At 40.0% G+C, this 26358-nt stretch overlaps 1 protein-coding gene across 3 annotated transcripts in view; it reads left to right on the forward strand.

Moving 5' to 3' along the window:
• Positions 1–26358, forward strand: part of RP9 (RP9 pre-mRNA splicing factor) — a 40237-nt gene that overhangs the window by 2691 nt on the left and 11188 nt on the right. Inside the window, exons 2-7 of one of the 3 annotated variants that reach the window (XR_005531571.1) lie at positions 8777–8807; positions 9869–9998; positions 12007–12098; positions 14436–14497; positions 15197–15561; positions 18149–18577. Coding sequence is in view for 1 of the 3 variants with exons in the window: in XM_039251154.1 (XP_039107085.1) it covers positions 8777–8807; positions 9869–9998; positions 12007–12098; positions 14436–14497; positions 15197–15395 (514 nt within the window). In the remaining 2 variants the exon portion in view is untranslated. Of the gene's footprint in view, positions 1–8776; positions 8808–9868; positions 9999–12006; positions 12099–14435; positions 14498–15196; positions 15839–18148; positions 18578–26358 lie in introns of those variants that run through there. The other 2 variants (XR_005531572.1, XM_039251154.1) reach the window with 2 other exon arrangements.

Consider the following 26358-nt stretch of genomic DNA (forward strand, 5'->3'; position numbering starts at 1 on the left):
ATTCCAAAGGCTCTAAAAGCTGAAGGTACTTTTTCTACATGTTCCAACATATCAGACAATCTGTCAGTTTGTTTATTTTTAAAACCTAGAATCTTCCTTCTCTTCTCCAGTAAGTACACTCTGGTTACTTTCTAGATCTGTTGTACAACTGACCTTATCACTCTCCTGTCTTGGATCCCATTCCTGGACTCTGTGTCTTCCTCTTTCTCTCTTTACCTCAGTTTGTTGAAATATATAACTGCCTATAAAAAGTGCATTAGGGTTGGGGCGCCTGGGTGGCTTAGTCGGTTGAGCGTCCGACTTCCGCTTAGGTCGTGATCTCGCGGTTCGTAGGTTCGAGCCCCGTGTCCGGCTCTGTGCTGACTGCCAGCTCAGAGCCTGGAGCCTGTTTCGGAGTCTGTGTCTCCCTCTCTCTCTGACCCTCCCCTGCTCACGCTGTCTCTCTCTCTCTCCTAGAAAGAAATAAAAATTTTTTTTTAAAAAAAAGTGCATTAGGGTTAAATTTGTTGAGTCTTTACGTATCTCAAAATGTCTTTATTCTACCCTCAAACATGATATTTGGTTCGGCTAGGTATAGAATTCTAGGCTAGAAATTATTTTCACTTGGTTTCTAAGGTGGTATGCTACATTTCCTAGCTCCGAGTATTGTTGAGAAATCTGATGCCACTTTGATTCTCTTTCTTTTATAAGGAACTTGTTCTACCTCCCCCACCTCTGCAAGCTTCAAAGAATTCTTTATTTTTAGTATTTTGCAGTTTCATGATGTGAACTTTTCCTCACTGGATTTCAGATTTTTTTTTCTAGATACTTCATGGGTGTTTAATATACATACATTATCTGTGTTTTAATTTCCTTCCCTCCATTTTGTTTTTTCTTACTCTAAGACTTCTGTGATCCTCTTTTCACTCCTATTTCTGTCTTTTTATCCTATAGGATTTAGCTTCTTATCCTTCCACCACCAAACTTTATTTAAGTTTCAGTTTTTAACTTTAAAGAACTTCTTATTTTGAGAATTCTGTTTTTCTTAGCATCCTGTTGTTTCATCAGTAACAAATCTATCATCTTTGAGGATACTCATTTTTTTCCTCTTTTTGTTTTCTTCTCCTTCTATTGTCTGTTTCTTCTTTGCCTTTTCTTGTGATTTCTTACACTTAGAGATTTTTTCCTAATGTGCAGGGACCCGTGGATCTCCCCCATTAAAAGTGAGGCATTATAAAGCTATTTTGAAGGGAGCAGTTGAGAGAGAGAGAGAGAATGCAAAGGTGCTGGTTTATTGACTGGTAAGTCTCACCATAAGGATATCAGACTGCAGTCTGCCTTTTGCATGGGGAGACACCCACATATCAGGAAGTAGAGGGTTTTTTTCTGAGGCCTGTTCAGCTTGTACGAAGAAGAATCTTCCATTCTCAGGCCTGGGTGCCAGAAATAGGCCAGGCTACCAGTGTCCTGAATTGGGGTGGAGAGGTAGGGGGCTTTGGTTCCAGAGTTAATTTTTCACCCGGTGCTCACCCTCACTCCCACTCTGAGCTATGCCAGTGTTCTCATCAGGGCCTCTCCAGTTAAGTGTCACAGGGGACTATACCTGCTGTCTCTCTCAGGGGTGAGGGCACACACCGTCTCCTGGCTGTGGGGAAGGAGAACACTGGTGGTTTCAATCACTCAGTGTTCATATTCCTAACCCTTGTCTTCCAAAGCTTGTAACTTATTCCAGCTAAAAAAAAAAGTCATTCCCTTTCTTCTACTTTCCATTGTCTTCCCAGCCTTGTCTCAAAATCGTTCTATGCTAGTATCTCCTCTCAAGACGTTTTGGTAGCTACCTACCTTTTTTATTTCTTTACTGTCATTTTAAAAGAGTGTGGAAAAGGAAGTCAAATAAGCAAGTTGGCTGGCCAGCCATTTTAAATGGGATGCTCCATTGTGGTTTTTTACAAATTGAATCAAATCCTTTTACCCCCTGGTATGCCCTCTTTAGTTCCCCTCACACTCTTCTAGTCCGTTTCTTACACTTGACCTTACCTTTTCTTACCCTTTGACCAAACCTGCCAGGACCCCAAGGGCATTTGGGTCTTCCACCTTGTGCTCTAACCCATGCTCCAGCTCTGTTTATTCAAGTGTTCCTTATCTGCTGGACATAAAAGAATGAGATTCTGGTATGTATATGGTAGTTTCATCTCTGCCTTCCACACCATAGGAGCAAGCTGTGGGAACAACTGGAATTGAGTATGCTTACATGAAGGACTCTTCCAAAAGAAATTCTATGCCAGAACACAGAAATACAGGACTATTTTTAAGTACTTGGGAAAATAAAGATTTCTTTCCCCATACCCAGTTGGGAAGATGAAGTTTTTCCCCTCTTATCTAAATTTAGCCTTCACACTGCTCAGAGCAACTTATTACAATCTGAATGATATAATAGCAAGGCTTCACAGATGGTACAAAATAAAGGGCCTCTGCCAACTTTTTTTTTTTATTTCTCAGGATTAACTATAAAGAGTGCATAGTTCTTAACTGTTACAGCATAGAAGCCAACCTACACAATAAACACCCTCACATTTCCAGATCTGGTTTTTTTGTTTGTTTTTGTTTGTTAAGTAATCTCTATACCAGTGTGGGGCCCAGGGCTCAAACTCACAAACCAAAGATCTAGAGTCATATGCTCTATGGACTGAGCCAGTCAGATGCCCCCCACATCTGTTATTTTTAAATATTACTTTGGGCTTTGAGAAATATTGTTTTAACATGTTACATAAACAAATGAATTGTTCAGCCCTAGAAAGAAACATCAACCACATTCCTTTAAATTTGGAGAAACAGCTGTAAAATGGACTTTTTAACATCACTTTTTTGGTGTAGCATTCAATTGTTGGAATCAATGAAGGAAAAAGTTGCTAATAATAACAGATTGTAAAATGTGTAGTCAGTTTCATCACACTTCCTTTCCATTAATGCAAAAGCATTTACATATTCCAGGAATGTGGATTTTAGTTTGGCCATATGTTATTTGTACACCTCTATGGCAAAAGAAAGTATTATTGGATTACTGAGTATTTATGTAAATGTTACCTCCTCCCTTCCAAGCTCCATTAAGTCCCAGTCCATAAGGTATAGCATTAATGTTTCTAATGAATGGTTGCTGATGGGACTATCACCTTGATTCAGGCAAATTTGCTCTGGAAATACCATACCTAAAAAGTTAACTCTGTTTATACCCAGTCATTTACCATGTAATCTTCGGGGACTAAGTCCTCCTCTGTCCCTTTAGAAGAATTTTTAGATTAATGATGGTGAGGATGAGAGCAGAGAAGCCTCCACCACAATCTTATTTGGAAGCATCCAGAGATGAAGTCAAAGGGAAGTTTTCCTTGCTGTAACAATTCATGGCATTTCTCATCCTTCACCTGCTGTGAAGGAAAAAACATTTCTGTTTTCCTTTTCTACATTCATACTACACTCACAGCACTACTCTGTGTGGAAGGTTTCCAACGCCAGCAAGAAATTCTCTTATTCTCAGAGGACACCAAGTAAATGTCTTACAAATTTAATTCGGACACGGTCTACCTGGAGTCAGCATCAGAACCCCCAGGTTAAGGGTCCAGTCTCACAAAACTACCCCCTTCCAAACGCTTTAGATGCCACTCACAAGTCCAGGTTGCTACTAACCCATCAGCTGTGAAGCAGAGATTCCCCCAACACCCTCCTCTGGTTAATTTGCTAGAGCAGCTCTTAGGACTAGGAAAACACTGCCCTTACTTGATTACTGATTTATCATAAAAGGTTATAACTCGGAAGCAGCCAGATCAAACAGATACATAGAGTAAGGTGTATGGGAAGGGGCATGGAGCTTCCATGTCCTTTCCAAGTGCACCCCACCTCCATGTGTTAAACCTTGAAGCTCTCTGAACTCTACTTGGGGGGGGGGGGGGACGACGCAGTTATAGAAGCTTCATTACATAGGCATGATTGATTAACCAGTGGCCATTGGCATCTCCCAAAAGTAAGACTGAAAATTCCGGCTCTCTAAACACAGAATCGGTTCCCCTGGCAAACAGTCCTCATCTTTAGGAGCTTTGCTATAGTCACCTCATTAACATAAACAGTTTGGTTGAAAGGGGCTTGTTATGAATAACAAAAGAAACTTTTCACCTTTATAGTTCTGGACCTATTTCAGGAACTAGGAACAAAACTAAACATTATAAGAAAAGATGTTTCCTATGGTCTTTATATAGGAAATTACAAGGTTTTAGGAGCTATGTGCCAGAACAGTGCATGAAGACCAAATATATATTTCTTATTATGTAAGTCATAATATCACATCCGCCAAAGAAAAAGCATTTCTCTTTTCCCTCGGTCAATTTTCCCTCACCCCTGTAACTTCCAATATTCACCCTGTTCTGAAGGATCTTTAAAGTTGGTGCATAAGGGGGCACCTGGGTGGCTCGGTCGGTTAAACATCCAACATCGGCTCAAGTCATGATCTCGTGGTTCGTGGGTTCGAGCCCCACATCGGGTTCTGTGCTGGCAGCTCAGAGCCTGGAGCCTGTTTCAGATTCTGTCTCCCTCTTTCTCTGCCCCTCCCCCGCTCATGCTCTGTCTCTCTGTCTCAAATAATAATAAACTATAAAAATTTTTTTAAATAAAAAAGTTGGTGCATAAAAAGAGGGTCAGGATGAAGTAAACATTAAATCATTAAGTGTTTCTATACTTTGCAGCCTTTCTGAAGTATTAAAATGAGTCCTTCCCTGGAGGCTTACAACATTAAGGTACAGATCTGAGCTAAAACGTTTATGTATTACTCCATATAGAAGAGATACAAATCCCTTTAAGAGCTTGAGATGCTCTTTGAGTACCCAGACACCAAGCCTCAGAACTTACTTCCTCTCTCTCAGGCTTCTGGGTCTCTCCCAGTTCAGTCCCTGGCCAGATATAAGGAGGGCCTTCCCAGTCCATGCAGCTGAGCAGGGCAGGGCAAGTTTTCTGCTATAACAAGGTGATTCCTGGGGCACCCGGGTGGCTCAGTTGGTTGAGCATCCGACTTCGGCTCAGGTCATGATCTCACGGTTCATGGGTTCAAGCCCCTCATTGGGCTCTGTGCTGACAGCTAGCTCAGAGCCTGGAGCCTGCTTCAGATTCTGTATCTCCCTCTCTCTCTGATCCTCCCCCGCTACTCATGCTGTCTCTGTCTCTCTCTCTCTCTCTCTCAGAAATAAATAAAAACATTTAAAAAAAAAAAAAAAAAGTGATTCCTGATCTGCAAACCAGATGATGGAAGCTTATCCTTACTAAAATCCATGATTAAAAACCCTGTAACTCTCTTTCCTATTAACTTGGTATATATGTCAGGGCATTGCTCCAATGTTGCCTCATAGCTTGACATTTCCCCTCACAAACTCCTTAGAATTATCTGCCTCCATATGGATGTTCCCAGCATCAACAACCAAGAGTGTATTCATTTGATATCTGCACACACTTGACCCAGCCACTGCCTCAGAGAGGGCAAGAGATCATTGTCCTTGTTACTAACTCCCACAGCCTCATGGTATTTTGCTTTGGGGAGGAGAGTGTTGTCAAAACCTAGGGAACTATGGTATGTAAATTTTATCACAATAAATAAAAAGGATAAATAAGCGATGTGGGGGAAAATGTTTAGGGAAAACTGGATTCACAACAGTGAGCAGTGAGAATGAGTCAATTCAAACAAAAAACATTACCTATATTAAAGAACAAAAATTCAACCTAGTAAATTTGAAGATCTAATTGGCTTTATTAATTGATTCATGAATCCAGCAGCATCTCATCTAGCAAATAGAGAGATGCTCCAAAGAGTTGTACAAAACATAAGATTTCTACAAGTAAGATGGTGAATGAAGTTATTAGCAAAAGAAAAGAAAGGATTGTTCCAGGCAAAGTCCCTTTCCCTTAGTTGGAAGAGCAGGGAGTTTTATCATGCAGATTACTTCATCTTTCTTTTGGGGGGTAGGAGGGCCCATGTGACAGATTCATTTATTGGTACCAATCAGAAAATTACCACTGAAGGTGAAGACTACATTTATGGATGAGGTTGAAACTGTAGTTAGAGTATGTATTAAGGTCCACTTTGGTGACCTGGCCTAACTGGCTCCATTTTGGGCCTGTGCTTTTCTTTTTCACACTTCCAAAGTCCAGTCACACTGATCTAGAACTAGAAATATTCCACCTGGAATGTGGAGGTTTTCTACTCAAAAAAACCAAAACATCTTCATTATCAAGACAGTTGCACAGTTATACAGAGAATCAAATAACAGAAATAATGCAATTTAGTAATGAGTTTGATTTTCTTTACTCAAGGAAATAAATCCATGGATTGAGTGCAGTGCTTCATTCTTCCTAGGGATTTTGGGCAAAAGCAAGTTTTCCATGCCCTTAGTTCTCTCTTCTGATACTTAGCACTATGCATGGCATAACTGTTGACTGGATGGATACTTCTGCAAGGAGTAAGTTTTTAAGTTGAATCTTCAATATTGCCTGATAAGTTTAGTTTCCCCTATTTTACCCATTCTTTTTTGTTAGGAGGAAAATACCAAGTTAAATAGAGCTAGAGTGGAGACTTAGTTCTTGAAAAAAATTACAGAAAAAAACACTAAAATTTTAAAACAAAAATGGAGCCTATATAACTCTATAACAGAAGGGAGCTGCTAATAGCATATTTTTGGCCCTTTTTTCTTTAATATCTCAAATTACCTTTGGTTTTCCTTTCAGAGGGAAATTCGCCTGGGCTTTAGCCAACATAGGTATAAGGAAAATGCCATGAATTTCATTTTGTGTGTGTGTAATGAAAAAACTTGAGGTGATATATTTACATGTAAATAAATATCATGAAAAATAAAGGTCCTTCCCTCAGCACCCTTCCAGAGGTCTGCTATTCATAACAAGGCATATCTGTGTTTATACATATGTACATACAGTCTCCTTTTCCCCATATACACAAATGGAAGCACACCAAATACTTTACACTATTCTTTTTATTGTTGTTGTTAACTTAAACTGTTTTGGATATTGTCCTACATTCCTTTTGGGATAACCAATATCTATTTGACTATTAGATAAATGATTTACCATTTTAACATTTATTAATGTTTTCCTTGTGCTAAAAGTAAGACATTTTCACTAAACAAAATCCAGAAAACTAATCATCTCTGAGCTCACCACCTATGTGCAGCAGTTTGGGGACTCCTGCATTTCCAGGCTTTTAGAGTCAAAACACAACTTTGATTGATTGATTGATTGATTGCATAAGCTGGGGACAGGCAGGGGCAGAAGGAGAGAGAGAATCTGAAGCAGGCTCCATGCTCAATGCAGAGCCCAACATGGGGCTCCATACTCCTGACCCTGGAATCATGATCTGAGCTAAAATCGAGAGTCAGACACTCAACTGACTAAGCCACACAGGTGCCTCTCAAATCACAATTTTAAACCAGCCTTGCTCAGATCCCCTCTGTCAAAATATTATTTATAGAGTCTTTTTATATTAACAAGATCTAAGATGTTCAGTTGTTCTGTTTGATTTTTCAATTGCTACTTTTTTTGTTGAGGGAAGGGGGTGTGTCCAGTGTGTTTGATAGCCAGTTGTGTGACAGTACTTAAAAATGAACATGATTGTACCTAAACATAATGTTATATGTGAATTGTATCTCAACCTAAAAAACAATTTTTTAGGGGCGCCTGGGTGGCTTAGTCGGTTGGGCGTCCGACTTTCGCTTAGGTCATGATCTCGCGGTTCGTGGGTTCAGGCCCCGCGTCGGGCTCTGTGCTGACTGCCAGCTCAGAGCCTGGAGCCTGTTTCAGTCTGTGACTCCCTCTCTCTCCGACCCTCCCCTGCTCACGCTGTCTCTCTCTCTCTCTCTCTCTCTCCTAGAAATAAAAATTTTAAAAAAAAAAACCAAAAAAAACAATTTTTTAAATGAACATTAGCATTTGGTGTTGATTTTCCAGATTTGGAATTCAGAACCCTTTTGGGGCACTTCGACAGAGTGATAGGAAGTGAAAATGAATCGGGAGCATAGGCATGATGTGTCTTTACCCTTAAGGTCCTTGGGGGTCTGTGAGCTCCTTGGTGATTCCCACATATCATACATCTGCTTCCTCTAGCAGCATTCAGTAAAGAGTGTCGTCCAGGCCCCGTGCAGGGGTCCTGCGCCCCGAGTCCAGTCAGTACAGGCACAAAGCGGAGGAATGGATGGCTCACTCTGCGGGCAGGGTGGGTGGGCAGGGAAATGGAGGGGAAGCCTCTAGGACAGATCACCGTCACCTCCATCCCCTGCAACAAGCCGTTCCCTCCAGTTTCGCTCGTGCCCCGCTGCACTGCCCCATCCAAGTTAGAACAGATTCCTCCACCTTCTCCCCATAAGCATCTTCCATGCTGAGTAAGTGCAGGTTATGGTAAGTCAGTAACCTGACAACAGTGACAGTCCGGAAGCATGATTAGCTCACGTGTCTTCCCGCACATTTCCCCTGCAATCTCTTGCTTTCTCTTCTTCACAAATAAAGTCATTGGGCTCAGACACCAAGTTATTATTTCAGTGAATTTTAGTGCTAGATCTCTGCAGGATGTGGTGTAACATCAGTTTACTTATATAAGATCTCTGACTGCTGGGCATATTTTACTGCTTTAGATCTAACGTAGTTTTAAGGTTTTACTAAAGATATTCTTTTCATTTTGGCCTGCAGTTGCTTTTTGCTCATTAAAATGTATTATGTTCCTGTTAACATAATTGATGGTATTTTTTCTTTTCCTTTTTAGTTATGAAAAACCTCCTCCTGGGCTTATCAAGGTCAGTGTGAAGTTTGTTCCTTTGGTTATTCTCTCAGACATATTTGACTCAGTGCTCAGACTCAGTAACTTGTTATGAAAACCTGTTGCATAAAGTTTGGACCAGCCTTTTATCATAACCCTGCTTCTCCCTGCAGATGCCAGTCAGTCCGTACACTTTGGGCTTTGTGTCTCCAGCCTGTGTCCTTATAGAAATGTAATCAGCTGTGTGTCTGTTCCCTAAGAAACAATGGCAGGCCCACGTGTTCCTCAGCGATTGGTCCCCTTCTCTGTCCCTTGCTGTGGCTGCGTCTTCTCCCAGATCTGTGCTCCATCTCGGACTCACTGCTGGTTTCCTGAGTGTCATCGAACACTACTGTTCTCTGAGGAGACTGGAATCTCCTCCAGTCCAGCCCCTGGTGTGGGACTTAGAGAACTTGTTAGAGGCCAGAGCAACTTTCTGCTTGCTCACTTTCAATGAAAAGATCTTTAGAAAACCTTCTTTCATTATAAATTTAATATTCACACGAACTGAAACAAATCAGAAGGTAAAAATACATATAAATAACACCTTAATTGTGTAATGAACTTATTTGGTGATGAAAGTACATTTCATAAATACAGCATATGTGAGATTGTAAAACATGACCGTGAACTCCATGGTATAATAATTTTTTTTAATTTAACATGTTATTTTTATCATTTCAGAAAATCTTACATAATTCTACACTTTGCCTCACTCCACAAGGTTTTTAAGTTAGCAGAAAATTTCTTGATTTTAGAATCTAATTTTTTTGACCTAGAGTCAGAATTTGGAGCTCAGAACATTCCTATGTGAATAATAACTAGTAATATTTCTCTAAGAATAGCTATATCATTTTCATGATCTAGTTCTTCTGGTACATTTATTTCTGGGTTTTCTGTCAGGTATAATTTGTCTTTCTTTCTACCAGAGAGGGTAACTTAGAATGACATGGGCATGTCCAGCCCATGTGAGAGTCAGGCAGGGCTGCATTCTGAAGGAGGTAGGAGAGAATTCCAGTGTTCTTTTGCCACGTTGTGTACACGTTTTTCCTTTTTTAGGAAGATGAGACTAAGCCAGAAGACTGTATACCAGATGTACCAGGCAACGAACATGCCAGGGAATTTCTGGCTCACGCACCAACTAAAGGACTTTGGATGCCCCTGGGGAAGGAAGTCAAAGTTATGCAGTGTGAGTATGGGAGAGTTTCAGGTAACACTCCTCAGTACACACAACTTACACACCACGACTTACAAAGTGTGTTTACTTCCTTTTTGTTTTTTTCTCACCAAGCCCTGCTAAGCCGAGGCATGATCTCTGTTTCATAGTTAAGGAAGCCGACCTGCATATGTTAGTGAGTGTCCGACGTAAGAGGCAGAGCAAGTCTCACTCCCAAGGGCAGTGGTTGCCCACAGGACCGTAGCTGCCTTTGGAGTACACACCTCGGTAATATTCAAGTAACAGAAAGAATTTCCATTGCAGAAATGCCACGAGGGACAGGGATGCATTGGAGGGCAGGTCCCTTTGGGTCTTGCCTCAGTCATTCACCCCCCATCAGTGATGTTAAGGTTTCATCCGTGTGACCTGAAAGGAGCCGCAGCCACAGAGAGGGGGTCCAGAGCAGGAGTGCACACCCCCATCTCCCCAGAGCCGCAACACCTTCATCCAGCTTAATGGTATTTGGTATTTGAAGAAAGGGTACTGCTGTCTTTTAAAGACACTTTTTGTACAAAGATTCATCATGCACATAATTAAAATAATAGTTCCTAGTTTCTATGCCCCATTCACCTCACCCTAAAGGTAACCATGTAAATGTCTTTTAAGAAGATTATTTGGGGGGCGCCTGGCTGGCTTAGGCAAAGGAGCATGGGACACTTGATCTCAGGGTTGTGAGTTCAAGATCCACATGGGGTATAGAGATTACTTAAGTAAAACTTGAGGAAAAATAGTATTTTGAAGTTTATCTCCATGTATCTGAATTATATTCCTGCTTCTTGATTTTTCAGGTTGCTTCATTATCTTTTGACTTCTTATTATAGAAGAGTTTTTTATTTTGTTTTATTTTTTGAGAGAGAGAGAAGGTGCAAGTGAGTGAGGGGTAGAGAGAGAGGGAGAGAAGGTGGGGCTCACCCGAAGTGGGACTCAAGTTCACCAGATGTGGGGCTAGAGCTCAACCGATGAGCTTCCTAGAATGATTTTCTAATTTCTGATCTTTTCTGTCCTATTTTTGTTTTCTGCTTTCTAGACTATTTCATCAACATATCTGCCAATCCTTCAGTTAAGATTTTTATTTCAATTCCAAAATCTCTTTCTTCTTCTATGATTTTTTATTCTGTTGTTGCAATATGTTCTCTAAGGATGTTAATTTTTTCTTTTGCTTATTATGTTTTTATTTCTTCCAAATTGGTGTTTTCTATTTGTTTTTTCATCCTTGTCTTTCATTTTTGAAGAGGCTCTCAAGTGACTTAAACAACAGAAATTTATTGTGTCACAGTTCTGGAGACTATCAGTCTGCAGTCAGGGTGTGAGCAGTGTTGATCCCTTCTGAGGGCTGTGAAGGAAGGATCTGTCCCAGGCTTCTCTAAAGATCCTGTCTCTCAATGAGGTCACATTTTGAGGAACCTTCAACATAACAGGGGAACAGGGTAGAGGAAGCAACACAGTTCAACCTATAACACACTATTAAAAAAAAAAATCACTTTGCTTTTAGCACAGGATTGCTTAGTAACTACTTGGCTCATTTCCTTTTGTTTGTTTGATTTTATATTTGAGAGAAAGAGAGCGTGAGCAGGGTAGGGGCAGAGAGATGGAGACAGAACCTGAAGCAGGCTCCAGGCTCCAAGCTGTCAGCACAGAGCCTGACCCAGGGCTCGAACTCATAGCAATGAGATCATGACCTGAGCCACAGTCGGACGGACACTTAACCGACTGAGCCACCCAGGCACCTCTACTTGGCTCGTTTCTAAAACCCAAGATTAAAGGATGATTGAGGAAGCAAATTGTTTTCTCTCAATTTTCTGGTATCTTTTTTTTTTTTTTTTAATTTTCAGGTATCTTAACATGGTTCATCCGCTAATTGCATTTGCTTTAGAAATTGGAATCTAATGAAGAATATCTTTAGTATGATCTATTGATACTTTATCTTAATTAAGTAAAACTGCATTACCTTACAGAAGTATATCCCTTTTCTTTGTTTTAGGTTGGCGTTGTAAACGGTATGGTCACCGAACAGGCGACAAAGAATGTCCTTTCTTTATCAAAGGCAATCAAAAGTTAGAACAGTTCAGAGTAGTAAGTAAAACTCTTGAGTTTCAATTTACGTTTACCAAAGATGGAGAATAACTGTCAGTGACTCAGACAGTTACCAGTGAACTGAAGGTTAACATGAAATACATTCCCAGAGCCTTTTGGCCAAAGTATCTACTGTTAACTACATCTCTCTTAAACTGAATTTGTGTAATAGATTAGTTCATTAACAAAAAATTAACTTTCATTAAAGTGTTACTTGCTTATGCCTTGGGAACACTGATTTCTCTTTCCGAAAGACATTGTTATGTATTCAGTCACTTTTTACTTATTATCTTGTTTCATAATCAAAATGATCATTCTAGTTGCCCAGTCTTTGTCTAAAAATTAAATATCTTTCTATTATAAAGTAGAAGTGTGTGTATAAATGATCTGTCTTTATATAACAGTAAAATAGATCTTTCTTAACAGTAAAATAGATCTGTCATTACCCCACTTTTTTATTTTTGACATTCATTTATTTTTGAGAGACAGAGAGAGACAAAGTGTGAGCAGGAAAGGGGCAGAGAGAGAGGGAGACACAGAATCTGAAGTAGGCTCCAGGCTCTGAGGTGTCAGCACAGAGCCTGATGCAGGGCTCGAACTCACAAACCATAAGATCCTGACCTGAGCCGAAGTTGGACATTTAACTGACTGAGCCACCCAGGCACCCCTTCCCCACTTTGTTTTAACACTCACCTCCAACGACTATTAATTCAGTTAGTTTCAGTCAATTCAACTGTGCTATTATCAGATAGATTGGGATTATCACCAGATATCAAACTGGAGTCCACAAACATTTGCCAGGGATTTTAAGACATTTAAAACTTGTGCTTTCATTTAAAAATTTGAAGAAAATATTCTGGTTAAATCAATGCTCCCTAGAATGGCAATTTTTACAGTTCCTGTAACAGATAAATTGGTCATAACTCTCAAAAAAATGAACAAATTCATGTATTTTTAATTCAGAAATCCAAATTCTAAGAATAGATCCTAAGGGTATAACAAAAATCAATGTATACAAATTTTTATTAATCTATAAGGGATTATTTAGAATTATTTATATGATTGAAAAGTAGAGTAAAGAAAAATAGGAAAGGGGTGCCTGGGTGGCTCAGTCGGTTAAGCATCTGACTTCAGCTCAGGTCATAATCTCACGGTTCATGGGTTCGAGCCCCACGTCAGGCTCTGTGCTGACAGCTAGCTCAGAGCCTGAAGCCTGCTTCAGATTCTGTGTCTCCATCTCTCTCTGCCCCTCCGCTGCTCACACTGTCTCTCTCTCAGAAATAAATAAAACATTAAAAAAAAAAAAAGAAAAAATAGGAAACTGCAGTGACCAGCACAGCAACATAAGTACTGTAACAGATAAGTCATACAGCTTTTAAGAATCATGTTTTAGAAGAATGTGTAGTATCATAGGAATATGCTCATGAAAATATAAGTGAAAAAGATGGGGAGCCTGGCCGTCTCAGTTGAAAAAGCATGCGACTCTTGATCTTAGGATTGTAGGTTTGACCCCCATGTTGGGTGTAAAGATTACTTAAAAATAAAATCTTTAAGTGAAAAAGAGAATAGAGTTGTACATATAAGTTTTTGTAAATTATGAATGATGACTGGAACAACGACACTAAAATGTTAGCAATGGATTTCTCTGAATGGTACAAATATAGACATTTTTAGCTTTTTTCTCTTTAATATGTAAAATTTTTACTAAACCTTTTTAAAGATAATTGACATACCACAAAATTCAGTATATGTGTAGTCATATTCTAAGTATTTTAAATTATACAAATGTTACAAGAATACATTTGCTTTATTTAATAAAATTGACCTGTTACACTGGAGCTTTTCAAAATTGATTTTTCAAATCTGATACTGCCTCTCTACATTTATGAAAATGCATAAAGTAGCTTGATGAGTATACTTCTACATTTCTTTTTGGGCATATACATATGTTTTTGTGCACCTGTAATTGAATAATTCTTACATATCATTTTCCAACTTATTTTGTTTAAAATATCTCTTGATCATCTGTTCACATAGAATTGCTTCAATACTTCTAACCTTGAATAACACTTAATAATGATTCTGCAATGGTTTATATCCTGTAAAAGACTATTTAGATTATATTTTATCAAATTATATTTGTAGAATTGGAAAATCTTTTTTGAAACTTCCATGAGTTTGAAGTGATGGTGACCTTTAAAGAAGAATTAGAACATTTTTAATATAAAATTACACCAAACAGGAAAAAAAAAACTGGTTTCAGTGAAATACAGATTTAATTTTACTTTAACAGTCCATGAAGACCTAATCCAACTTTACCCTTCTCTAACCCTCAAGGCACATGAAGATCCCATGTATGACATCATACGAGAGAATAAAAGACATGAAAAAGACATAAGGTGAGGTGGTCCTGGTGATAATAATACATTCTTATATAAAGTTGTAAGCACCCATTCTGGTATTAGACAAGTGATTTGGTACTTTAATTTAGTTGTGAAATATGTGGAAGGCAGGAGTGATCACTGGAAAGGCTAGTGTGTGGGGAATGAGCAGGCCAGCTTTGTTCTATCTGGGTTAGCTTAAAGCAGTGGCCTTGGCCCAGCCTGCTTATCACACAGTTGATGTTGGCAACCATAGTTTAGTTTATCTTCTCCAGTGTCTTCAAGGATCTGAGCTATTGTCAAAAACTATCCTTAGACATGAACAAAGATAGAGTGAAGAAACGGGAGAGTTTGTTTTTCTCAAACCAGCAACTCTGAGTAATAATTGTTTTGAGGAAGTAGATTACTTGAGCAGTTGGGGGCGGTGAGTAAGGAAAGTAGACATCTGTTACAAGTTATGTAGTAAGGACTCGAGACACATGCAGAAATATTTAGGACAATGAAAAGAATGCAGAATGGCTGTACACTGGTTACAGTACTGTCAGATAGGCATGGCTGTGGACAAGAACGGGGAAGCCATGCACAAATAAAAATAAGGACCGTCTTCAGCAAGGTGGTTATTCAGGACATTTTTTACCCTCACTGCTGCTCTTCATCATTGTTATCTGCAATTTTTTTAAGTTAAATATGGTTCTTTGGTCAAACTTCCATGTTTAGGATACAGCAGTTAAAACAGTTACTGGAGGATTCCACCTCCGATGAAGATGGGAGCAGCTCCAGCTCCTCAGAATGTAAAGAGAAACACAAGAAAAAGAAGAAGAAAGAAAAGCATAAGAAAAGGAAAAAAGAAAAGAAGAAGAAGAAGAAACGAAAGCATAAGTCTTCCAAGTCGAATGACAGTTCAGACTCAGACTGACGAGGACTGGACTTACTCCACATTCTCCTCTCAAAATCAGACACAGTGACCCCGGACCAGAGGGGGTGGAATCGGGGAGGACTCGGAGGCCCTGAGAGAGCAGGGCATTCGGTGTCACACGTGCGAATTCCCACCTGCCTTCTGGTGAAGACATGCCCCCCGGAGGGTGAGTTGTGTGTTGCCAGGGCACTGGCTCTGGATGGTGGCTGATTTCAGGCAGGAAAGCTTTGGTCACTGTCTTCCTCCTGCTGCTCCTGCAGTTTGTGACTCCTTGAGCTGCCTCTGACAGGGGGGCGGGCCTGGGGGGTAGTTTCTGAGGAATCTCCCTCCAGGTGCTGCTGCAGCCTTCCCCTCCCCAGGCGAGTTCCCAGAATCCCCAGAGACTCTAGGCGGGGCTTGTCTCTGTGGTCAGCATAATAAAAGTTCATTATTTATTTTTAAAATGTAGTTAATTTTTATTTCTGAATAATGCATGCATGTGCTCCAAATTTAAAAGGTACGTAATTTCACGTAATTTTAATCGTGAAAATTCTTCTTTCTTTTCTCCCTCAGCTACCCATTTCCCTTCCCCAAAGGCTCCCAGTTTTACCACATTCTTGTTTTGTCTTCCAGAAATGTTTGTATATCACAAATATAGGGGGTTTTTTTACACAAATGACATACACAGCCGTGTGTACACTTTTTTTTAACAGTATAAAGCGGATTATTTTAATATCCAGTACATTTGGCATTGCTGCACCATAAACTGCATCATCTGAGATGGTATGTTAATTGATGAGGAGAGGTTCCTGTAACAGCAATGAAAAAATCTTGTGTGGCTACATTGTTTTTCACTTGCTTAGATCTTAACTGAGTCCTAAGATTTTTCCAACAGTCATTGAATCATAATGTTTTTAAGAATATAGGGGAATTATTATATGGGGTCAGCTACCCACATCCCAAAATACATCCCACACTTCCTCCATCCTCCTGTTAGTTAAGCACAGCCTTCCTGTGCTCTTTGTGCCACAGCAAAAGCAGCTCCCATCAGAGTGGTGCCTGCAGGCAAGGGAGAGTAAGTCTTGTTTTCTACTGAACCATATGGAGATAGAGCTTGCTCAGAGGTGTCCCTTCCTCTTGAGCAGGGGCTGTTGCTGTTTTCAGGGCCCCAGTAACTCTTCTCCCATTTCTGACTCATTCCCTGGAGGTTGAGAACAGCCAATCCAGTCCCAGAATGGACCCATTTCCTACTCATCAATAAATGCTCCCAGTCTTGGCCTTGAAATAGCAGTACCTCAGTAACACATTGGTCCGGATTGGAATCAGCAGGCTTAGGCTTGTTATTTCTGAGAATTCTAAGGCCAGTTAACCCATGCATCTTTTACATTTATCCTTGGCATCCTAGGTCAGCATGCAGAACATAGGCCACTTGTCCTCTCCCGTTATGTCTCAGTGTTTCCTACTAGTCTCCTACTCTTCTCTTCTTCTAGGAATTTCTTACTATCCCTCTGGAAACCTATTGACAATAAAAGCATTCTTAAACAATATGAAAGACTACGTCAATGATTCTCAAGCCTTGGAGCATCAATACCTACTACAGTGCCTGTTAAAACAGATTACTGTGCTCCTGGACTTCCAGAGTTTCTAATTCATTAGGTTTGTGGTAAACCTGGGAATTTTCCTAACAAGACCCCAAATGATGCTAACACTGCTGGTCTGAGAACCACACTTGGGGAACCACTGTTCTGTATCCTAAACCTCTTACTGAGTCTTCTTCCACTTCCTGCTATAACTGGAAGTCTGACCATCTCCTACAGCCCTGCAAGGTAACTGCTGTCTCTATTCCTTCACTCTGGTTTTGTCTGTCTTTTGTTTCTGGCCTAAAGCCCAGAGTCCATCACTTAAGCCTGTCATCTCCCTTGACCTGTGGTCCTTTTGCCCAGCTTTCGCAGAAAGACCTCAAACCTCTTCTGCATCTGTACCCAGACTACTAGAGAAAAATCACACAGCTATGTAGATTGGTACCCCCACAAATTCATCATCTCCAAACTCCACTGAGCCCATAAAGCTGACCCAAATTTTAGCAAACCAAAAATGTGTTAGTCACCTACTCAAACCTTAATTCTCAAGCATCTACCTTCAAAGGAGCATTTTTCCACTCCTATCCAGGAAGGCATTACAAGCCCTCAGACCTCCCTTCACCAAGACATCCCACCAATCTATCATCAGTTGTGGTAGACAAAATTCTAAAATGGTCCCAACATTTCTCCCCACTTATCTCCACGACTATTAATATGAAAATTTTACTTTCATAATTAGATTATTTTACAAGGACAGGGACATTATCTGGGTGTTCCGAAACAAATAAGAACAGCCAGAGAAAACTCTGGATAGGAAGGAATAGGAACTCAGATTCCATTCCTTTGTACCATTGCTGATTTAAAGATGACAGGCCTACAGGGGGCTACAAGGTGAGGAATGCAGCAGACACATTAGAGGCCCCTGACCAACAACAGCAAGGAAATGGGGTACTCTGTCCTACAGCCAAAGGAAAGAATCTTTACCCAGGGTCTCCATAAAGGAGTCCAACCCTGCTGACATCTTGATTTTGGTCTTACGGGACTCTAAGCCAAAAACCCAGTGGAATCTGCTCAGACTTATGATCCACAGACCTGTATGATAATACATGTTTGAAGCCATTAAGTTTGTGGCAATTTGCTATGCAGCAATAGAAAATTAATACAGTGGTTTAATCAAGTTTCTCTTCCTGTTAGGCCAGCCTCCACCTGTGCTCTGGACCCCAACTCTCAGCCAGCAGTAGAGGGCAGTGATTAAGAGTGCTGGCTCTGGATCCAGACTGCCTTGTTTTGAATCCCAACTGCACCATCCGTGAGCTATCAGACTGTGCAAGTTGCCTGATCTCTCTGTGCCACCATTTCCTTGACATAATATATACCTCACAGAATCATCAAGAATTAAGTGACCTGATACTTGTAAAGCATTTAGAACAGTTTGGAACATTTCAATTGATAAATGAATGTTAGTTACTCCTGCTGCTACTTATGCTATGATCATTATCTGTTCCTGCTCCCTCTGGGATTTTCCTCCTTTCCCATCACACTCTTGTCTTCAGACTCTTTCTTTCAACTTCTCTGTTGCCACCAGCTTTAAAAGCTGTTATAAATTATAAAAGCAGGGGCTTCTGGCTGGCTCAGTAGAGCATGTGACTTGATGCCAGGGTCTTGAGTTCAAACCCCACATTTGGCATGGAGTCTACTTAAGAAAAATCTAATAAAATAAAATTATAAAAGTAACACATGCTCATAAAAAGTTCCCAATTCAGAGTCATTACAGAGTAGTAAGTGAAAGGAGAGTCTATCTACTTAAAATGGTTTGGTAGAGCCTTCAAGATCTTTTTAAAAATACACTACCAAACACAGTCACAGGTTTTTTTAAATAGTTTTATATAACTTAGTAACACCATGAATACTATTCTATGACTTCATCTTACTATATCTTGACAGTCTTACAGCTTGCTACAAGCTTTAAATGGCCACAAAATTCCTGGTTGGAATGTGCCACATAACCATTTAACCATTCTTTGTGCAGTACAGTTGTTTCCTATTTATCTTCTGTGATACGGTGACTTCTGAGAAGTATGTATTTGGTCATTGTGGAGGAAGAATGTTCCCTGCCCTTCAAGGTCCTTATAGCTGGACCAAAAAATCAAATTGACATGAGACAGATTAACAAGAGAAGATCAAATATAGTTCCTACGTATGAAATCCAAAGACAGTGAAGCAATATAATTTAAGGAGAGGGTAGGGGGCTGAGCAAGACAGCAGTGAGGTGAGAGATTTTTAGAAAACAAAGATGGCCCTATTATACAAATAAATATCTTAGAAAAAGAAGAACCTCTGTTAATGGTTCTCTTCCTAGTATAGGCAGGCAGTTGAGGGGGAGGTAAAGAGCTTTTCCTGAATCTTCTGGGTTTCTATTGCTTTTAACTCAAAATAACATTCATGTCAAAGTGGCCCATCTTGGGACAGCCTGGCCTTGGCCCCTACATGAATATTCAGATGACCAAAATAATATTTCTCATGTACATTTGGTCTTCATCCACAGTTTCTGGCTCTTATCTCTCTAAAACACTTGGAATTTCATGAGTGATAAGAGCAATGAGGCCTTTTTTTTTTTTCTTCAATATTTGGTCTCCTGTCCTCAGGTCCTGAAATCCCTTCAGAACCATAAAGGCAAAAACAGGGGTTTTGTTACTCATAATAAACTCCTTTCCACCACCACTAGACTTATGTTAACAAGGTGGATTTTGGAAAGCACCTACAGATGGGGACTGGTGATGCCAGGGAAACCAACCATAAACAGCAAAGGGAATTTTCAGTCCCACCCCCCTGATTTCAGGGGAGGGTAAAATGTCCAGAGATTGAATTAATCACCAATGGCCAATGATTTAATCGTGCTCATGTAATATGGAATTTCTTATATGGTTTGGAGAGCTTCCAGGTGGGTCAACACATATAAGTCCTGCTAGAGAGACATACCTGCATATAGCATAGAAGCTCCTCACCTCTTCCCACATATTTTGCACTAAGCACCTGTTCCATCTGGTTGTTCCTGACTTACATCCTTTTATAATAAACCAATAATCTAGTAAGTAAAATGTGTGTGTTCTCTGAGCTGCTCTAAGCAAATTAATCAAACCCAAGACAGGCGGCATTGGAACCTCCAACCTATAGCAGGTCAGTCTGCCAGAAGCATAGGGCTTATAAGTGGCATTTGAAGAGGGGTGGGGAAGTCTTGTTGGACTGAGCCCTTAACCTGTGGAATCTGATACTCTTTCCTGGTATTAGTATGAGAATTTAGTTAAGTTGTAGGACACCCTGCTGGTGTCACAAGAATTCCTTGGATGTGTGGGGAAACACACATACACATTGTGAAATTGGTTCCAAAGCCTTTCAATTTGTTACTAACACTAATGAATGTCTAGGAGTAAATATCTTAGTGTACATGTGCAAGTATTTGAATAGAATAGCTTGTTAATGTTAGAAATGTTCTGATTTTTGCCCTCCAAGAAGGTCTATACCAATTTTCACAACCTCTTTCCTTGTCTACAGGGGCCCATTTCACTACCCAAGTAACCTCAAGATTCTTTCATCTCTTGAAAAATGAAGTTCCTCCTTTGATCCCATATCTCTGTCTAGCTCTTTCCTTTATAGCAGGGGTTTTCTTTTTGTTTTGTTTTTAAAGATTTTAACTACTCTCTACACCCCATGTGGAGCTCAGACTCACAACCTTGATATCAAGAGTTGCATGCTCTACTAACTGAGCCAGCCAGGCACCCTTACAGCAGGGTTTTTGAACCTTGGCCCTATTTATTTCAGGGACTAAATTTTACTTGTGGGGGTCTATTCTGCACATCGTAGAATATTCACTGGCATCTATCCACTAGATGCCACTAGCACTACCACCCCTCAGTTGTGACAACCAAAAATATCTACATAAAAAGGAATAAAACTAGACCCTTATACCATACCCGAAAATCAACTCAAAATGGAGTAAATATTTAAATATTAAGACCTGAAGGGCACCTAGCTGGTCCTTGATCTTGGGGTTGTAAGTTCAAGCCCCACATTAGATACAGAGTTTAAAATAATAATAATAATAATAATAATAATAGATAAATGATGTTAGGACCTGAAGCTTTAATACTTCTATAAGAAGACATAGGAGAGATGGGAGAGGGCAAGATGGCAGAGCAACTTCTCAGCCTCTCTCATCCCTGAAATTCCAACTAGAGCAGCACCAAACCACTTTGCATACCTAGGAAATTGATCTGAGGATTAACACAACAATCTGCATAACTTGAGCCACAGAACTCAGCAGGTACATGGTGTGAAGAGGTGAACTAGGGAAGAGAGAGAGTAATCACAGAGGGTAGGGAGCTGTTTTTGCAGAGAACAGAGAAAGGAGACAGGGGGAGAAGAGTGCAGGAAAAGTACTCCCCTCAAAAATAGCTGGAGAGAAAAAGTGGAAACACTCACAAGGGACTGAACAAGAAATCTTCCCCCAACCATTGTCTGGAGAAAGGAGAGGATTTCAATACCATTAGGACTCTATAAATGGTAGCTCAGAGTGGGAAATTCCAGAGCTCAATACCTGGTGATGCTTTGGTGGGGAAGAAGGGTAAGTCCCCAAGGAGCAAGCAGCTAGGTCTGAGGGGTCTGTGGGCCACACAGGGAAAAGCAGTTCCCCTGCTTAGAGGACATTTGGTAGAGGCCATACGGCCTCCCTAGAGGTTAAGGTCCCAGCAGACCCCAGAGAGCAGCCATGTTTGCTAGTACTAGGACAGACACCAGAGTGCACTGAAACCTGACGCAGGCTGTGTTGTGGTTTGCCAAAATCCCTGAACTTCTGCTGCAGTGCAATGGCACAAACGTTCCCTGGGGCAAGCCGGCACCTGGCCATTGCTCAGTAAGACCCTCCCCCAGAGGGTAAGAGTGGGGCCAAGCCACAGAGTTCTCAGAAGTGAGGGCTTTGGAAACACAGCACCATCTGAGATAAAATTCAGGAGGGAGGTGCCACCTGGAAGGCTGACAACTTGGACATAGTGGAGAAGCAGGGAGTGGAAAGATGCCTGAGATAAAGGAGGGGTGCTTGATTGTGGGTTGGTGAAAGCGCAGAGTTCCAGTGCCAGAAACTAGGAAGCTGGGTGACACCATTTTCACACCTCCCACACACGCACATACATGTGCAGGCACACCACACTGACCCACCCTAACTAAGCAGGGCCACCTAGTGGAGAACAGAGCCATTACACAAAGACCCGGCAAGTGCACCCTCTTAGCCAATGTCCTACAGGACCACCACAAGTCTCTCCACCTGCTTAATGGTGGGCTATAAAGTGTTTCATAATCATAGTTTAAGTTCCAGGGGAAACTGGATGTAACTTCATTCTGGTTTTATTCTGTTTGCTTGTCTATCCATTTTTTTCTTTCTCCTTTTCTTTTTCTCAGATACAGAAAGAAAATTTTATTTTTATTTTCTTTTTTTTTTAATGTTTTACTTTAATTTTTGAGAGAAAGATAGACACAGTGTGAGCAGGGGAGGGTCAAAGAGAGAGGGAGTCACAGAATCCAAAGACAGGCTCCAGGCTCTGAGCTAGCTGTCAGCAAAGAGCCTAACACACAGGGCTGAAACCCACAAACCGTTAGATCATGACCTGAGCTGAAGTCGGATGCTCAATTGACTGAGCGACTCAGGTGCTCCTATTTTCCTTTATTTTTTAAAAAAATGTTGATTCTTTTTACTACGTTTTTTTTTTGTAAATTTTTTATGCTATTTCACTTTCTTCATTTTATTCTATTTTATTATACTCATTTTTTTAATATGTTTTATTTATTTCTAGGAGAGAGAGAGACAGTGTGAGCAGGGGAGGGTCAGAGAGATAGGGAGTCACAGACTGAAACAGGCTCCAGGCTCTGAGCTGGCAGTCAGCACAGAGCCCGATGCGGGGCTCGAACCCACGAACCGCGAGATCATGACCTAAGCGAAAGTCGGACACTTAACCGACTAAGCCACCCAGGCGCCCCTATGCCCCTATTATACACATTTTTAAAATTTTCAAACTTTTTACTTCTTTTTCTTTTCTTTACCTTTTTTCTCTATTCTATCAAGATTCTTTCAACAACCAGACCAAAACACATGTAGGATCTAGCTTCCTTTATTTGTGTGTGTGTGTGTGTGTGTGTGTGTGTGTGTGTGTGTGTTGTTTTTAATTTTTTAAACTTTTCTTATTGATACTTTTTCTTCCTACAAAATGACAAAATGAAGAAATTCACCTTAAAAGAAAGAACAGGAAACTTAATACAGATATAAGTAAGATGTCCGAACTGGACTTTAGAACCACATAGTAATAATACTAGCTGGGGGGCACCTGGGTGGCTTAGTCGGTTAAGCGTCCGACTTTCGCTTAGGTCATGATCTCACGGTTCGTGGGTTCAAGCCCCGCATCGGGCTCTGTGCTGACTGCCAGCTCAGAGCCTGGAGCCTATTTCAGAGTCTGTGTCTCCCTCCCTCTCTGACCCTCCCCTGCTCATGCTGTCTCTCTCTCTCTCTCTCTCCTAGAAATAAATAAAATTTTAAAAAAATAATAATAATACTAGCTGGCGTTGAAAAAAAACATAGAACCCCTTTCTGCAGAGATAAAAGAAGTAAAATCTAATCAGGACAAAATTAAAAATGCCAAAACCGAGATGAGATCTCAAATAGATGCCACAGTGGCAAGGATGGACAAAGCAGAGCAGTGAATCAGCGATATAGAAAACAAAATTACAGAGACTAATAAAGCAAAAAAAAAAAAAGGGAAACTAAGGCAAAACCACGATATAAGAATTAGAGAACTCAATGACATTAAAAAGGAATAACATCCTAATGATAGGAATCCTAGAAGATGAAGAGACAGAGAAAAGGGTAGAAGGTTTATGTGAGCAAGTTATATTGAAAAATGTTCCTAACCTAGGGAATGATACAAACATCAAAATCCAAGAAGCAGAGAGAACTCCCATTAGATTCAACAAAAATCTACCATCAAGAGGACATATCATAGTAAATTCACAAAATACACAAAAACTGAAAGAATTATGAAAGCACCAAGGGGGAAAAATCCTTAACATATAAGGGAAGACATATCAGGTTCACAGCAGAGCTACCCACAGAAACTTGGCAGGCCAGAAAGGAGTGGCAGAATAACATTCAATGTGGTGAATTGGAAAAATATGCAGCCAAGGATTCTTTATCCAGCAAGGCTGTCATTTAAAATAGGAGAGATAAAGAATTTCCCAAACAAAGACTAAGGAGTCCATGACCACTAAACCAGCACCACAAGAAATTTTAAGGGGGTCTCTCTGAAGGGAGAAGTGATGGGAAAAAAAAAAAAAAAAAAAAAAAGACCAAAAGCAACAAAGATTAGAAAGAGAACACCACCGGAAACTCCCAACTCTACAGGCAACACAATGGCAATAAATTCATATATTTCAGTGCTCACTCTAAAAGTCAATAGACTAAATGCTCCAATTAAAAGACATAGGGTAACAGAATGGATAAGGAAACAAGATCCATTTATATGCTGTTTACAAGAGACCCACTTTAGACCTAAAAACACCTTCAGATTAAAAGTAAGGGGATAGAGAACCATCTATCATGCTAATGGTTGCCAAAAAAAGCTGGAATAGCCATACTTAGACCAACTAGATTTTAAAATAAAGACTGTAATAAGAGATGAAGAAGGGTATTACATCACAATTAAGGGGTCTATCCACCAAGAAGATCCCAAATATATAAATCAATTAATCACTAACATAAAGAAACTCATTGATAATAATACCATAATAGTAGGAAACTTCAACACCCTACTTACAGCAATGGACAGATCATCTAAGCAGAAAATCAACAAGGAAACAATGGCTTTGAAAGACACACTGGACTGGATTGACTTAGCAGATACATTCAGAACATTTCATCCTAAAGCAGCAAAAATACACATTCTTCTCAAGTGTACACGGAACATTCTCCAGAAGAGATCACATACTGGGACAAAACCAACCCTCAATAAGTACCAAAAGATCAAGATCATACCACACATATTTTCAGACCACAATGCTATGAAACTTGAAATCAACCACAAGAAAAAAATTGGAAAGATCCCCAATACTTGGGGATTAAAGAATATCCTACTAGGGGCACCTGCATGGCTCAATTGGTTAAGCATGCAACTTCAGCTCAGGTCGTGATCTCACGATTCATGAATTCGAGCCCTGCATTGGGCTCTGTGCCAACAGCTCAGAGCCTGGAGCCTGCTTCAAATTCTGTGTCTCCCTCTCTCTCTCTGCCTCTCCCCTGCTCGCACTCTGTCTCTCTCTCTCTCTCAAAAATGGATAAACATTAAAAAAAAAATTTTTTTTAAAGAACATCCTACTAAAGAATGAATGTGTTAACCAGGCAATTAAAGAAGAAACTTAAAAATATATGGAAGCCAATGAAAATGTTAACACAATAGCCCAAAACCTCTGGGATACAGCAAAGGCAGTCCTAAGCGGGAAGCATATAACAACCCGGACCTTCCTAAAGAAGAAAAAGAGGTATCAGATATACAACCTAACCTTACACCTTAAAGAGCTGGAAAAAGAACAGCAAATAAAGCCCAAAACCAGCAGAAGACAAAAAACAATAAGGTTAGAGCAGAAATCAATGATATTGAAATAAAAAATAATGATAGAACATACCAATGAAACCAGGAGCTGGTTCTTTGAAAGAATTAACAAAATTAATAAACCCCTAGCCAGATTTATCAAAAAGAAGGACAGGACCCAAATAAATAAAATCAAGAGTGAAAGAGGAGAGATCACAACCAACACTGCAGAAATAAAAACAATAAGAGAATATTATAAGCAATTATATGCCAACAAATCAGGCAATCTGGAAGAAATGGACAAATTCTTAGAAACATATAAACTACTAAAACTGAAACAGGAAGAAACAGAAAATATGAAAAGACTTATAACCAGTAAAGAAATTGAATCAGTAATCAAAAATCTCCCAACAAACAAGAGTCCAGGGCTGGATGGCTCTCCAATGGAATTTTACCAAACATTTCAAGAAGAGTTAACACCTATTCTTTTGAAGCTGTTTCAAAAAAATAGAAATGGAAGGAAAACTTCCAAACTCATTCTATGAGGTCAGCATTACCTTGATTCCAAAACCATACAAAAACCCCACTAAAAAGAACTCAGACCAATTTCCTGATGAACATGAATGCAAAAATTCTAAACAAGATACTAGTCAACCAGATCCAACAATACATTAAAAGAATGATACACCACAATCAGGTGGGATTTATATCTAGGATGCAGAGCTGGTTCACTATCTGCAAATTAATGTGATAATCACACTAATAAAAGAAAGGATAAAA

Source organism: Hyaena hyaena, unplaced genomic scaffold (genome assembly GCF_003009895.1).
Source record: "Hyaena hyaena isolate Hyena2069 unplaced genomic scaffold, ASM300989v1 scaffold_387, whole genome shotgun sequence".
In the NCBI taxonomy this organism is placed as follows: domain Eukaryota; kingdom Metazoa; phylum Chordata; class Mammalia; order Carnivora; family Hyaenidae; genus Hyaena; species Hyaena hyaena.